At 51.5% G+C, this 12,272-nt stretch overlaps 2 protein-coding genes across 3 annotated transcripts in view; one reads left to right on the plus strand and one right to left on the minus strand.

Annotated features, from left to right (window-relative positions):
* On the plus strand, nt 1–4,808 carry Cyren (cell cycle regulator of NHEJ). Of its 2 annotated transcripts, none has more exons than XM_021164434.3 (4): nt 1–741; nt 1,715–1,968; nt 2,884–2,959; nt 3,821–4,808. In XM_021164434.3, the coding sequence occupies exons 2-4, from the start codon at nt 1,823–1,825 to the stop codon at nt 4,070–4,072; spliced, it is 474 nt and encodes a 157-aa protein (XP_021020093.1). In that variant the 5' UTR covers nt 1–741; nt 1,715–1,822; the 3' UTR covers nt 4,073–4,808. The 2 variants fall into 2 exon arrangements, with proteins under 2 accessions (XP_021020093.1, XP_029334256.1); XM_029478396.2 differs by having other exon boundaries at nt 2–817.
* Nucleotides 4,648–12,272, minus strand: part of Tmem140 (transmembrane protein 140) — a 10,701-nt gene continuing 3,076 nt past the window's right edge. The window contains exon 2 of the mRNA XM_021164432.3: nt 4,648–5,937. Within this exon, the coding sequence (XP_021020091.1) occupies nt 5,357–5,914 (558 nt within the window). The 5' untranslated portion in view covers nt 5,915–5,937 and the 3' untranslated portion in view covers nt 4,648–5,356. The remainder of the gene's footprint in view (nt 5,938–12,272) is intronic.

Below are 12,272 nucleotides of genomic sequence, written 5' to 3' on the forward strand. Positions count from 1 at the left end.
CTCCTGTGAGGGCCTACTCCTGTGTTTTCAGTCGTCGTCTTCCGTGGCTTTTTTCCCAACCACCCAGGTTGCGTTGTCTTAGATCATGCATGCGTTTAGCTGAAAGATTCCGGACACCTGGGAGCTAGCTTGGTGGCGCCTCCTCCACTTCTGCAGAGGGAACCTTCCTTTGCTTCCCCTAGTTACTGACTCTGGCCGCTTTCTCAGAGCCAACAGCTGCGCCTCTGTCACAACAGCTGACAGAAACAGGAGCCTGCGGATGTGACCCGCGGTCTGCAGGGGGCACCCGGGGCCCTAGCGGCCAGCCAGCGCCCGGGTCGGGAGCGCGCGCGCTGGGAGCGCGCAGGAGCCGGAAGGGGCGGGCGGTGGGATGCGTGCGCGTCTCGCAGTTCTGAATCCCCGGAACCCACGGGAAGGATCGCAGTGCTGCCCTCCCCTCTTGCCCACGGTCCCATCCTGTCCCCAGGCCCCCGGCTCTGCGCCCTCTGCGGTAGGGAGGGAGTGGCGCGGCCTGCTCCACGCTAGTGCAGCGAGGTCCCGCGTGTGCCTTCTGGGTGAGGTTTTCCAGGGACCCAACGGGCCCGACCCGATCAGCGCTGAGCTCCAGAAACCTTGCGGCGGGCAGGACCTGGCTGCTGGCTCGATGGTTGATGTCCAGCTTTCTGCGACTTTGTGCACGCTAATTCTTAACCACGTCTGTTTCTCGGCTATAAAATGGACATGATACACATGTACTGCCGGGTCTGATTCATTTCTGTACACTGTCACTCACTGAATGGTATTCCTCTTAATCGACTTCTGTTCTGTGGCTGGACAGGTTAGGCTGATCATTCTAGTTTGTTTGTTTTAAATGAAGTTATAAACAGTCATTCTGGATGAGCCAAAATTGTCTAGTGGTGTATGTTGGGGGCAGGGGGAGCACTGGCCATTGAAATGTGTGAATTAGAAAGCCTGGGGGCTTTAGTAATAGATATGTTTTGTAAAATGTGGTATGGTGGGAAGTGCCTTAGCGGGCCCATGCAGAACCCCCTCCTTCCCCCCAGGTATCAGCCATACAACGGGTCTAGTATAAAACGAAGTTTATTTGGGGGCATGAGAAGGGTGGTTGAGAAGGGAGTAGAGGCAGAGAAAGGGACAGAAAGAGGGGACAGAGAGGGACAGAAAGAGAGAAAGGGAAGAGAGAAGAGGGAACACGTGGAGAGAGAAGTGGGGAGGGAGAAAGAGACGGGTGGGGGAGTGGGGGGGGGGGTGGTCAGAGAGCATGAGAGAGGCCAGATAGTCCTTTTATAGCAAGCCAGGCTTGTACCTGGCTGTTGCTAGGTAGTTGAGTGGAGCCTAGAAGGAATGTTAGCATGTTAACAGTAACCAAATCACAGTAGAGGTGAGAAGTTTGTGACATAGATGGAGATGGACGATTGGACCAGAATCCTCTTTCTTCCTTCCTTTGGGCTGCAGAAATGACAGGAAAGCATTTCTTGTTGCTGCAACTGCCTGTGTAGGGCACAGAGCAGGGGAGGGGCTCCAGAAACCTGTCTGCAGGCCCCATGTATCTGCTGCTAGTCCTCCATGTGACACAGTGTACATGGCTTGGCCTTCTGGGCTCTGCTCACCTCTGGGTCGCCTTAGGCCTGCCTTACACTGACTAGTAATTACTGCTGGTAAGTTGGAAGAGCGTTGACTTACTAGAATCTACTGACTTGGTTCCTCCTTGTAGGCATTGAAGATTGGCACCCACTGGGGTCAGATGAGCCTGGTGTGACAAGAGAGTGTGAGTTTTGGTCCTGCTCTAGAGAATCAAGTCACTGAGTGTGGCATACTAGCCATGGAAACCCTAAAATCCAAGACCAAAACGAGGGTCCTCCCCTCTTGGATGACAGCCCCTGTGAATGAGAGAAAGGTTGTATCAGTGAAGACAGCCACAAGGAAGCAGACAGCCGCCTGGGCCCGGAGAGTGGGGGCAGCAACAAGGTAGCTTTGCTGGCCTGTCAGAGTGGGTGAGGCAATGAGGTGGGTCCTTCCAGCAGAGCCCAGAGCTCTCAGCTTGCCCCTCACAGAGAAGCACCACCACGTGAGTGTGTGCTGGTGAGCTCTGTGCTGGTGAGCGAGGTCCTGCCGTCTAGCTGTTGGTGCAGGCAGTGAGCTCCGCCTACAAACCATGCCCGCAGGAACCAGTTGTTCAAAGTGCTTACCTCTTCTTCATTGGTGACAAAAGCAAGATCAATGGATCTGAAGTCTAGTCACCTGAGTGGTGCTGCCTTTCCTGTACACAGGGCTTTTCAGACAGTTAGTCAAAAAATCCCAAGTTGCAGATGTGACTCGGGTGAGTGCTGGTAGTCAGGGCGGGGAGAGCTTATCAAGTAGGAGGGAGGGTGCTGCCATTCTCTCAGAAATGGCAGGAGGCTTTCAGGGCCACACTTGCTGGCTCTTTCCTGTTCTCTACGTAGTTGTCATAGCCCCAGTCACATTCACGTACAAACTGGGCTCTGGCCTAATGGCCTGTATTGGCTATGTCCTCTGTTTGCTTTTGAGACAGTGTCTTTCTCTCTAGCCTAGGCTAGCCTGGAACTTACTATTTAGGTCAGACTGGCCTAGAACTCACAGAGTTCCACCTGCCTCTGCCTCCCCAGTGCTGGGATTACTCAGCCGTCCACTGTGTGTTTCAAGGAGTAACAGTGGGAAGCTAGCCACCATCCCCACTCCCAGTTCCTTGTGAGGGAGTCCACGGAGGGAGGGTAGCCCTGTGCCCTGCCCCTGGACCACTAGGCTGAGGAAACTCTACAGCTCAGGGAATCAGTAACTCCCCCACCCCCTGGGAGTGCTTCCATTTCCTTCCTCGTTGTGAGTCCCTCTGCCCTCAGCTGTGGCTTTGCGTCTCTGTTTCAGAGCCCCAGCCACGGAGACCGTGTACTGCATGAATGAAGCTGAAATGGTAGACGTGGCACTGGGGATCCTGATTGAGGTAACATCTGTCCTGTCTCTTCTGTCTGTCTGTCTCCTATGCCTGGTGATTCCTCATGGGTAGGAACTAGCACAGGTCCCCTGCTCCTGGTAAGAGAGATACACTCAAGCTGCCTCAGGTCCCACATCTTCCTTTTGCTTCCTCTTCTCAGCCAGGTTTCCCTCAGCCACTGCGTGTGATGTGTGTCACGTGGGGTGAGCCTTTGAGACTAGCTGCACGGTTGGGATGTGGGTGTGAGGGGGAGCAGGCACTGTGGGGGAACCGTGCTGACGTGTATGTGAGGGGCACAGTGTTCACTTGAGTTCTTGGGAAGGCTACCAGTTGGGTAAGAAGACTCCTTTCCAGTGTGCCTGTCCTTAGCAGAAGGCTGTGGATGTTCCTGGCTTCCTGAAGGCGTGAGAGCGGCTCTCCCATGTCATTGCACGGCTCTTGTGTTTTCCGTGTGCTTTAAAGCAGTGTATTGTCTTCCCAGTGCTCATGGCCACCCAAACTGCACTGATCTGGGATACCGCTATCCCCAGGAAATCAAGGCTCTGTGGCCTGGGCTCTTGGTGTTCTCGTGCCTCACCTTCCAGCCACGTTTTTTTTGTTGTTGTTGTTGTTTTTAGTTCGATCCTTTCTCCTTCTACTCCACTGTTCCTCATATGTAGATCCCTGCATCTGTCCCTAGCAGGTCCCGATCCTGAGGTGTGGGGTGGAGAAAGCATGGGTGCCCATGGGGTGGATGGGAGCATGTCCCAACTGGGTCATGTGCTGCACTGGCTTTTCTGTTGGCTCAGGGTACATCCATAGCACTGTCAAACTAGTGCCTTGGAGAAAGGAGCCACTCGTGCGGAGACTGCTGTTTCTTCTGCTCTGCAGGGCCGCAAACAGGAAAAGCCCTGGGAACAGCCGTCTCTGGAAGCCACTGATAAGCTGCAGCTCTCCCCTCCCTGTTCCTCGTCCCCCGGGAGCAGCAGTGAGGAAGATGACAGCAGACTCAGCTCGCCTGCTCCAGGCCTCAGCCCTCCCCGGGGACCAGAAGCTTCGGACTCTCCCTGTAGCAGAAGCCCAGAGGAGGAGAAGGAGGAGGAAGACGCGTTGAAATACGTCAGGGAGATATTTTTCAGTTAGTATGAATTGTTCACTGCTTCGGCTGAGAGCTGCGGGCGCTGTCCACCCCTGCTGGCCCCTGCCACCTACGAAAACCAGGCTTTGTTCCCAACTCCCAGTCCCAGGAGGCTGTCAGTTTGGGTGGGACTTTTTCTGTAGCAGGATGCAGAAATGCATCCTGTTACAGACTTTCCCTGCTCCACCCTCGGGCCCTGAGGGTTGGCAATCCCAGCCCCGAGTTTCATTCACAGTGAAAGTGAGGTCTTGGGCTTACTTGCCAGACGCAAAGGAAAATAGAGGTGCTGAGAACATGGGTATTCTAGACGGGCAGCCAGATCTCGACTTAAAGAGGCCTATGAACAGTCTCCTTCACGACGCAGTCCAGCAGTAAGCTTCTACCCTCCCAACCAAACAGGCTGGCAACTGCCCACAGCTCCCTGCCAGTCTAGGAGCAGGAGGCTCTATGAGGCTGGTGAGCCACACAGGCCCTGTCTACCACCAGTCACCTCTCTTCCTCCTGGGGCCTCCACCTTGACCCCTGTAAGGGAGAGTGGGACACAGCACGCTGAGGACAAAAGATCACACCAGAGTCCAGGTTTCTTTATATGCACTTTGGCTTTTGATGAGCACAGAATGAAGAACTCATTGCCACGTAGGTTTTCTGATACACAGACACTGAACAAAATATATACTGATGCCGCGATGCATAATAAAGACCATGCCTTCTGCCTTTCCAGTTCTGGGTAAGGTGAGGGGACACGGTGTGTGTTTGTGACAATTATTCAATCCTGTTCACCTGGGTCACAAGACTGGTTTAACAGCTGATTTCTGTTTGCTGTCAGGTCCAGGGACCCATTCAGGGGACCCTGAAAAGCCAGGGAGGCTTCTCTTTGTGCTGACAGGACTCGGTGTTAAAGCAGTTCTTGTTTTTTTGTGTGTTTTTCCCCCTAACTGTCCCATTTGTTGCCATAATCGTCACAGAGTTCTAGTTTGACACTTTGCCAAGATAGCTTGGAAGTTTGGCCTCTGACAGACTCCCACCTGCCTGGGAATCCCTGTGCTAATGAGCTACATGGTACCCTAAGAAACTGCAGGTACCCCAGCCCTCCAAGCCGCCTCTGGGTTCCTTGACACCACAGCCCGTCTGCACAGTGGGTGGTTCCCTCTGCTGTGCTAGAGATCAACATTAGCTATGACACAGGGTGGTTGAGAAAATCCACTCAGCCACAGGTTCTCCAGCACCTTCTTGGAGCACAGTTGGAACCGAACCCCTGCAATCCCATAATAAGCCTTTGTAAGACCGGACTAACAGTTCTCCCACTGGTTCTTGTCCTCCTTATCCCGTGGCGGGAACCTAACCATGGCCACAAGCAAGAAGATGAGTAACAGCTGGGCTAGGCATAGAGCTGGCAAGGCAGGCCCCAGGAAGGAGAGCCTGAGCCACTTCCACACGAAGGAAAGGAAGAGGCTTAGTCCTCCAGCCAACAGAACTGAGGATGCCGCCAGGAAGCACACTGCCAGCCGCCACTCTCCCTCATCTCTGTTGTACTGGGCAAGGAGGAGAGGCAGAGGGACGAACACTGTGAGGACCAGGGCTCCATACACACCGAGCCTGGCCAGGGCTAGGCCAACCTGAGGAACGCCCAGCACCTCCAGCTCGGGAAAGTTGTAACATGCTAGGGAGCCCATGTCCTCCTTCCACAGACAGAAGTTGTAGAAGCCGATTCTCAGGCTAGGTAGGTCAGCGAGGTTGCCAGCCTGCCAGAGGAGAGCGTAGAACATCAGGCACAGCGCCGCGGTCAAGAGGATCATGATGCCCACGAAGGGCAGGTGGTTGTTCCGCCACAGCCTGGAGAAAGCCATATCTTCTGCTGTTGCAGGGAGACCTGGAAAAGGTCACAGCAGTGAGTATCCAGCCCTTTCCTTGTGTTTACAAGTTCCCATTCTTTCTGTCCTCATGTAGAGAGGAGGTCCCAAGTCACAGCCAGGTCCCAGTCCCAGTGGTCCACTGCTTTGAGGTTAGAAGGAACTGGGCAGCTGTGGAAACCTGAAGTATCCTGAGCCGCAGCCCTCAGGTAAAGGGCTTTCCCGCAGCATGGATATCACAGGCTGTTGGTGGCTCTCTGAGTGTGTCTCAGGTCCTCACAGAGGTGGGTTTGCAGGAGGGTGAAGGGCAAGCCTCATGGTTAGTTGGGACGGCAGCTTGAGGTAGATGTTCAAGGCTTGACTGAGCCTAAGCTCAGTTGCTGCTGACAACCACTTAGATGACTGCAGAACTACCCAGCTAGGCTACATGACAGTCAACCCAGTGTCTGCAGGCTGGGTGTGCATGGTCAGCAAAGCTCTATGGCTTGGTTGGTTGGATGTGAGCCTGAGTGGAGGATCAGTGGCCTGTGCCTCCTTCCCTATTTAGGGAACTGAACCTCTCCTTGGATGAAATCACACTATTGCATGTTGTTGCTTTTAAAACATGTCTGTCCCCTCCCCCCATAACAACAGTAATCTATTCGTCTAGGAAATTCTGGAAACTTTTTAAAAGAAAAAAATTAAAATAACCCTTTATCCTACCACCATAGTAAAACCACTGTTCATATTTCACAGGCACTTCCCCTATGTGATTATATGTCTTTAAAGCACAGTGTTTTTCACTGTTGTGGGAATTTTTTCATAGCTGTTGAGATATATTTTCAAACATGATTAATGGCTACATAATATCTAATCCATAGGCTGACTATGTATTGCCAGATGGACCTACAGATGCCAAGCCCTCTCTTTAAGTGTATATCAAAGAGCCTATTTTACCACACTCTCATTACTTAGAAAAATCTTTTCATTACATTTTTATTCAGAAGGACTTTTCCCAGTTGCCTCAAAAATAGTAGTGTGCACACTGCCCTTTTCTATGTGTGTTTCCCACTAAGGAATAAGAAAAGACAAACAGCAGGAGTGACTAGGAATGCAGAGCTGGGAACCTTGTGAGACCCAAGCACCAAGGCCCACATACCAAGTCCCAGGGGCCTAATCCACAGAGCTAGGTGCGGCCCAGCATTGGTGGCTCCGGAGAAGGACCCACAGACCCTGTGGATCTCAGGGGACTCCTTGGGGAAATGGCTCCTCTCACACGGTGCAGTGCAGTCTCTGTGTATCACGTTTGTTTTACAGGAACCAAAAGGAATTAAGAGCGAAAGAATGTTTGCCAGCCTTAAAGGGGTAGGGTAGGGGGAGATGGAGGAGGGGCTTCCCTTTCAAGTATGCCACAAGGGATTCATTGGTTGGCTTTAGCAGCCACCTGGCAGTAGACAGGTAAGGTTAGAACATTGAGGTCAGAATCTACATTGTCTCTACCCAGCATCGAGCAGTTCCTGGTTCTCATTGTGGCTTCCCTCCAGTGGAGCCCAGAGGCCTTGTTTGAATGTACTAGGGATTCTTGAAGCAGCAATGCTTGTTCCAGAGGGATTTGCCAAGACTAAAAGGCAGCTTTTGTCTGTATGCTAGGTTTGAAGGATGAAATAATTAATCCATGCAGCCGTGGTATGAAAAAAATCCCAGCATATTTTAAATGTTTTTGGTCATTTGGAAATTTTTTTGCCAAGTCTATATGTGTATTTTTAGAGGGGTTAGATATTTCAGGATATGGGGTGCGTTTCTGGGTGGGGAACTCCTGTTCACCCAGTGGTGCTGTAGGAAATAACCGGTGCACAGTCTGCATTCCCAAGAAACAACCAGGATGCGACCTGGGAGCCTCCTGTTTGGATCGTGTGTTTAGGCTAAACAGTACCACCCTTGAAGCTTGGTCAGGCAGTGAACTTGGCTTCTCAGAGGAGGCCAGGGCCACCTCAGCACAGCTCCTGCCAGGACCCCTTGTTTGTGGCTTCATTTTTTTTTCCCAACTGATTTTTTAGAGGTTTTGGTAGGTTATTTTGTTTTGCCCTGTTCTGAAATAAGAGTCTCTCTATGTAGCCCAAGTTGTCCTCAAACCTTAAGATCCTCTTTCCCCATCTTCTGAAATGCTGATTACGGGCATGTACCGCCACGCCTGACTTCCCAAAAGTTTGCCGTGGAGAGCAGAGCAATGGAAAACAGGAGGGGAAGGAACCCAGGCCCGGGCATGTGCGGAAGGCCTGCCCTGGCTTTGCTCTGCCTTGGGGGCAGGCAGAGTTCAGCCCTTGCTCCTGTGCCTGGCTCTCTAGCATCTGGTCTGTCCTAGAACTTGAGTTTTACTGGGACTCAGGTCTCTTTGTCCTCTGCCCTTACTTTCTTGTGGTCAAGCTTTTCTGCCCAGGCTGTGCCCACGCTCAGCCTCTCTCCAGCTGCCTCAGGCAGGCCAGAAGTTGGAACAGATACAGGGCTGCAGTGTTCCTGAGGGACAGTCTTCATCTGTTTCATCCTCAGAAGGATGAACACTTTTTGGAATGAATGAATGCAGATGCTGGTAACCTTAGGCATACACCGTGAGAGGCAGCGCATTCTCAGGGGCCCTGTCCATGGCTTGCATTTTACCCCCAGTGTTGGAGCATCCATTCGGCTTTATACTGGAAACCCAGAGTTCTGAGGCTGGTGGCTAGCCCTCCTTTCCCCACTTCCTTGTCACGGTGCCTATATACTTGGTTGAAAACCTGATGACACTCTCCTAGCTGTCCCGGAAAGTCTACCTCATCCTGGTTTTTCTAACAGCCCCAGCAATCACGTTGTCAGCACCAAGGACCCCAGTTTCCTGTAAGGATAAGCCCCAATACTTCCTTCAAAGAGCAAGAGGCTCTCGAGACTGCTGAGTCACCGTGGGCACTTTTAGATGAACTTCTTCTTCCTGTTTGTAAGAAAGCAATGTGTCCTGGTTTCAGAAAACTCTCCAAACATGTCAGGTGGAGAAAGATTAAAAAATCATCTGTAACTGCTGGTGACCAGTGAGCGCATCTCCTCGCATGCTCTGCAGTTAGGGTCGTGTCCATGCACGAGTGTATCTCCCATATGTCATTATAGCATGCATGTTTATGTCCTGGCAATTGCTTCCTGTCACCTTTAAGGGCTTCCTGGAGCTGTTAGGGCTAATAGGTTTCTATAAATGATTCTTTACATTTCATAGTCTTATGAATAATGCTATGTGAAATGCTTGTGAATACATTCATCTTTCTAGCAGCTTAACAATAACAAACAAACAAACAACCTTGTTTTATGTTGTGTGTGTGTGTGTGTGCCCATAGCACCGGTGTGGGGGCAGAGGGCCGCTGGCAGGAGTCTGTTCTCTCCTCCCACAGGGATGTGGGCTCAGAGAACAGGACTTCCAGACCTGGCGACTATCTCCATCATCTCGTTACTCACCCGAGCCATCACCAGGCTTGAGCTTAACTCGTAAATTCCACTTTAGCGATGAGGTCACTACACTGCCCAGGCTGGTCTTGAGCTCTGGTAAGTAAGCCTCCTGAATAACTGGGGTGTGGGTATGCGCTGCCTGCTGGCAAATGCCTATCTGACCCCGACCTCTCGAGTGTCAAGTGTCGCATGTTCTTGAATCACCTCATCTTGGATATTGATGAGCCGCTGCTATTCAACGCTCTCTTCAGAGACAGTAAGGTTCAGCCTTTTCAAGTGTTTACTGGCCGTTTGTCTCTCTTTGGTGGAGTCTCTTTGCTTTTGAAAAATGACGTTTTGAACACGCCCAAGGCCCTGGGTTTGCTCCCAATGCTACTGAAAAGGAATCATCTGGAGTTTTAGCTTCCCTGTCCTGTGAATGCTCTGGAGGGCAGAGGCCCCAGGCTCGTCCCTGGGCCACAGTAAAGGAGAGTCTCCCTGCTGCACCAGTCCCCAGCCTGAACTCTGAGCTGAGCTTCCAGTTCACGTGAGTTTGAGGGCCATGGCATGAACGACCCAAGGAATCGGTGATTGAAATCTGCTTGATTTCCTAGCTGTGGAAATAGGAAGGCCAGAGGTTGGGGTTTGCTTGCTTGCTGTTTACGCATTTCTAGAATTATCCTAGTGGAGAATGGGCTAGTGACCCAATGGGGCATGGCTACGAAATCATTTCACTCTGAATTATAGTTATGTTCTTGTCAGGATCATTTTAAAAGTGAACCCGAGAGAGACCTCAGATCCCTGACCACTGTTTTAACAGCCTTAAGGGTTGGTAACGCGGTGTCTCCAGCGGGAGAAGCTGCTTAATGAGGAGCACACACGAGAGGCGAGTGAGGCAGAGAACTTCCGCACAGCGCAGCCTTGTATCTGCAGCCCTGGCTCTAAGACGGCTACCTTCCCCGTGAGGAACACTGGACAAGCATGGAAAGGCAGGGAGGCTGTTGCTTTTGACACTTGCTCCGAGTTCAAGATTCTGAGTGAGACTGCAGACCGCTCACAGTACCTGATGCTCCCCGTCACAGGGAAGGCTCGTAGCACCAGCCTCCATACTTAGCTTATTAAACCTGACAGTTGTCTCCTTCAAGGCAAAACTGGTGATTATCTAAACAGCAAGGGCTCCCCTAAGCACACACTGATTTATAACTTCAGTCTGTCACTGTCCTCATCACGATTCAGCTAGCACGGTCGGTATTTGAGAATCCTTGAGTTCCCCTTTCTCTTCTTTGTCTTACATGGAAACAACCTGCAGTGTCTGGTAGTTTCACAGGTCCTTCCCCAGTGTTTTGTGGGATTCAGGTCTAGATTTCAGAGGGCGGGGCTAACTAGCTCCCTGAGACACACCAGCCTGTCACCTCTTGTGTTTCTAATGACGTTCCCATGAACTTTGTCTTCTCTACCTAGGCTAGCCCCACAGAACCACCCTATGCTTTGTTGTTGTTGTTGTTTCTATACTATGCAGAGAGGATTGAAGTTCCTCCACAGGAAGTCCCCACGGCTGGTGTTCCCTCTCCAGAAACACACCTAGATGGCTAACATTTGACTCCTTCTTTGGCAAGCCTCTGCCTGGCAGGTATTCGTGGGCCGAGAGCGAGCCCCCAAGTAAGGTGAAGATCCGCTGCTACTTGGGAGCTCTTGTCTCTTGGGTGACATTAAAAATGCTCCGGCCTTCTTTTTGTTTCTTTACCATAAGACCCCTCCAATTGTCACTACACACCCTGCCTTAGACTTCCAGTCCTCTTGCTGTCTCTTCCTCAGTCGCCACAGTGGCCTCCCTGGTATTTTCTGGAAACCTAAGACAAGCTGAAGACTCCTGCCATTGTTACCTCTCCACTCCCCTTTCAGGTCTCTGCTCAAATGACTGCCTGGGATTAGACTCACCTTCCTTGCTTAGCACTGGGGAAACTGCAATGCCCTCCTCTTCCGTGAGCCCTGCCTGGCATCTCATCCCTGCTCATCAGCACGTCTGACTGTCTGACAGAAGGCACTCCGCTTACCCCATCCTCCAGGCGGATGGACCTCCAGGGCAACAAAGGCTTTGTTGTTGAGTTTGCTTTGCTGTCCTTTGTTCTGTGTGTAGACAGACGAGGTCTGGCCACAGCCTTGGGTGTGTCAGTCTTTCTTTAGGAATGTCATCCACCTTATTTTTTGAGACAGGGCCCAGAGATCACCTATTAGGCGAGGCTGGCTGGCCAGTGAGCCCTAGGACTCCATCTGCCTCTGCCTCCCAAGTGCAGGGGTTACAAGCGCAGGCCAGCGTTCTCAGCTTTTTATGTGGATACTGAGTCTCAAACTCAGGTCCTTATACCTGCATGGCAAACACTTTCCCAACTATGTCAGCTCCTTACTTATGTTCAGTTTTCCGTCCCTCTCTCCCTCCCTCCCTACGTCCCCCCACCTCACTCTCTCTAACTCTCTCTGTGTATGTATGTATGTATGTATGTATGTATGTATGATCTATCTAAATTTTTTCTGTTCTGTCCTTAATACCCAAGGCTGCTCCTGGCATCTAGAATGCATTCAACAAACATTCCCTGGATGGCAGGCATGGTTGATTGGCTGTCAGTGGCAGCACACGTCACACATCACAGCACACACAACTTCTCATAAGTTCCTTCCTCTTTCTTTCTTTCTTTTTTTTTTCTCACTTGCTTCACTGTCCTCTGGTTCAGTTAAAAAAATTCCTCCCCTAACACCTGGGTTCAAGTCCCTCTCCTGTCACTACAGACTCTGGGTCTGCATGGGACTTTGGGAGCCAGAGTTGGTATTTCTGTGGTTGAACCAGTTCTGGGAACATGCTAAGTGCACGTGTGTCCTGTGATCATGAGGCTGAGGCAGGATTTATGGGGAGAAGAGTCAGGTGGAGGCTGAGGGT

This window comes from Mus caroli, unplaced genomic scaffold (assembly GCF_978045245.1).
Source record: "Mus caroli unplaced genomic scaffold, Mus_caroli_1 scaffold_7, whole genome shotgun sequence".
NCBI lineage: Eukaryota > Metazoa > Chordata > Mammalia > Rodentia > Muridae > Mus > Mus caroli.

What these genes read in the sequence shown, in the direction of transcription:
- Cyren (XM_021164434.3), top strand. Translation starts at nt 1,823, where the DNA reads ATGGAAACCCTAAAATCCAAGACCAAAACGAGGGTCCTCCCCTCTTGG. An exon ending in AGAGTGGGGGCAGCAACAAG is followed by an intron (nt 1,969 to 2,883) that starts GTAGCTTTGCTG and finishes TCTCTGTTTCAG; the next exon opens with AGCCCCAGCCACGGAGACCG. An exon ending in CACTGGGGATCCTGATTGAG is followed by an intron (nt 2,960 to 3,820) that starts GTAACATCTGTC and finishes TCTGCTCTGCAG; the next exon opens with GGCCGCAAACAGGAAAAGCC.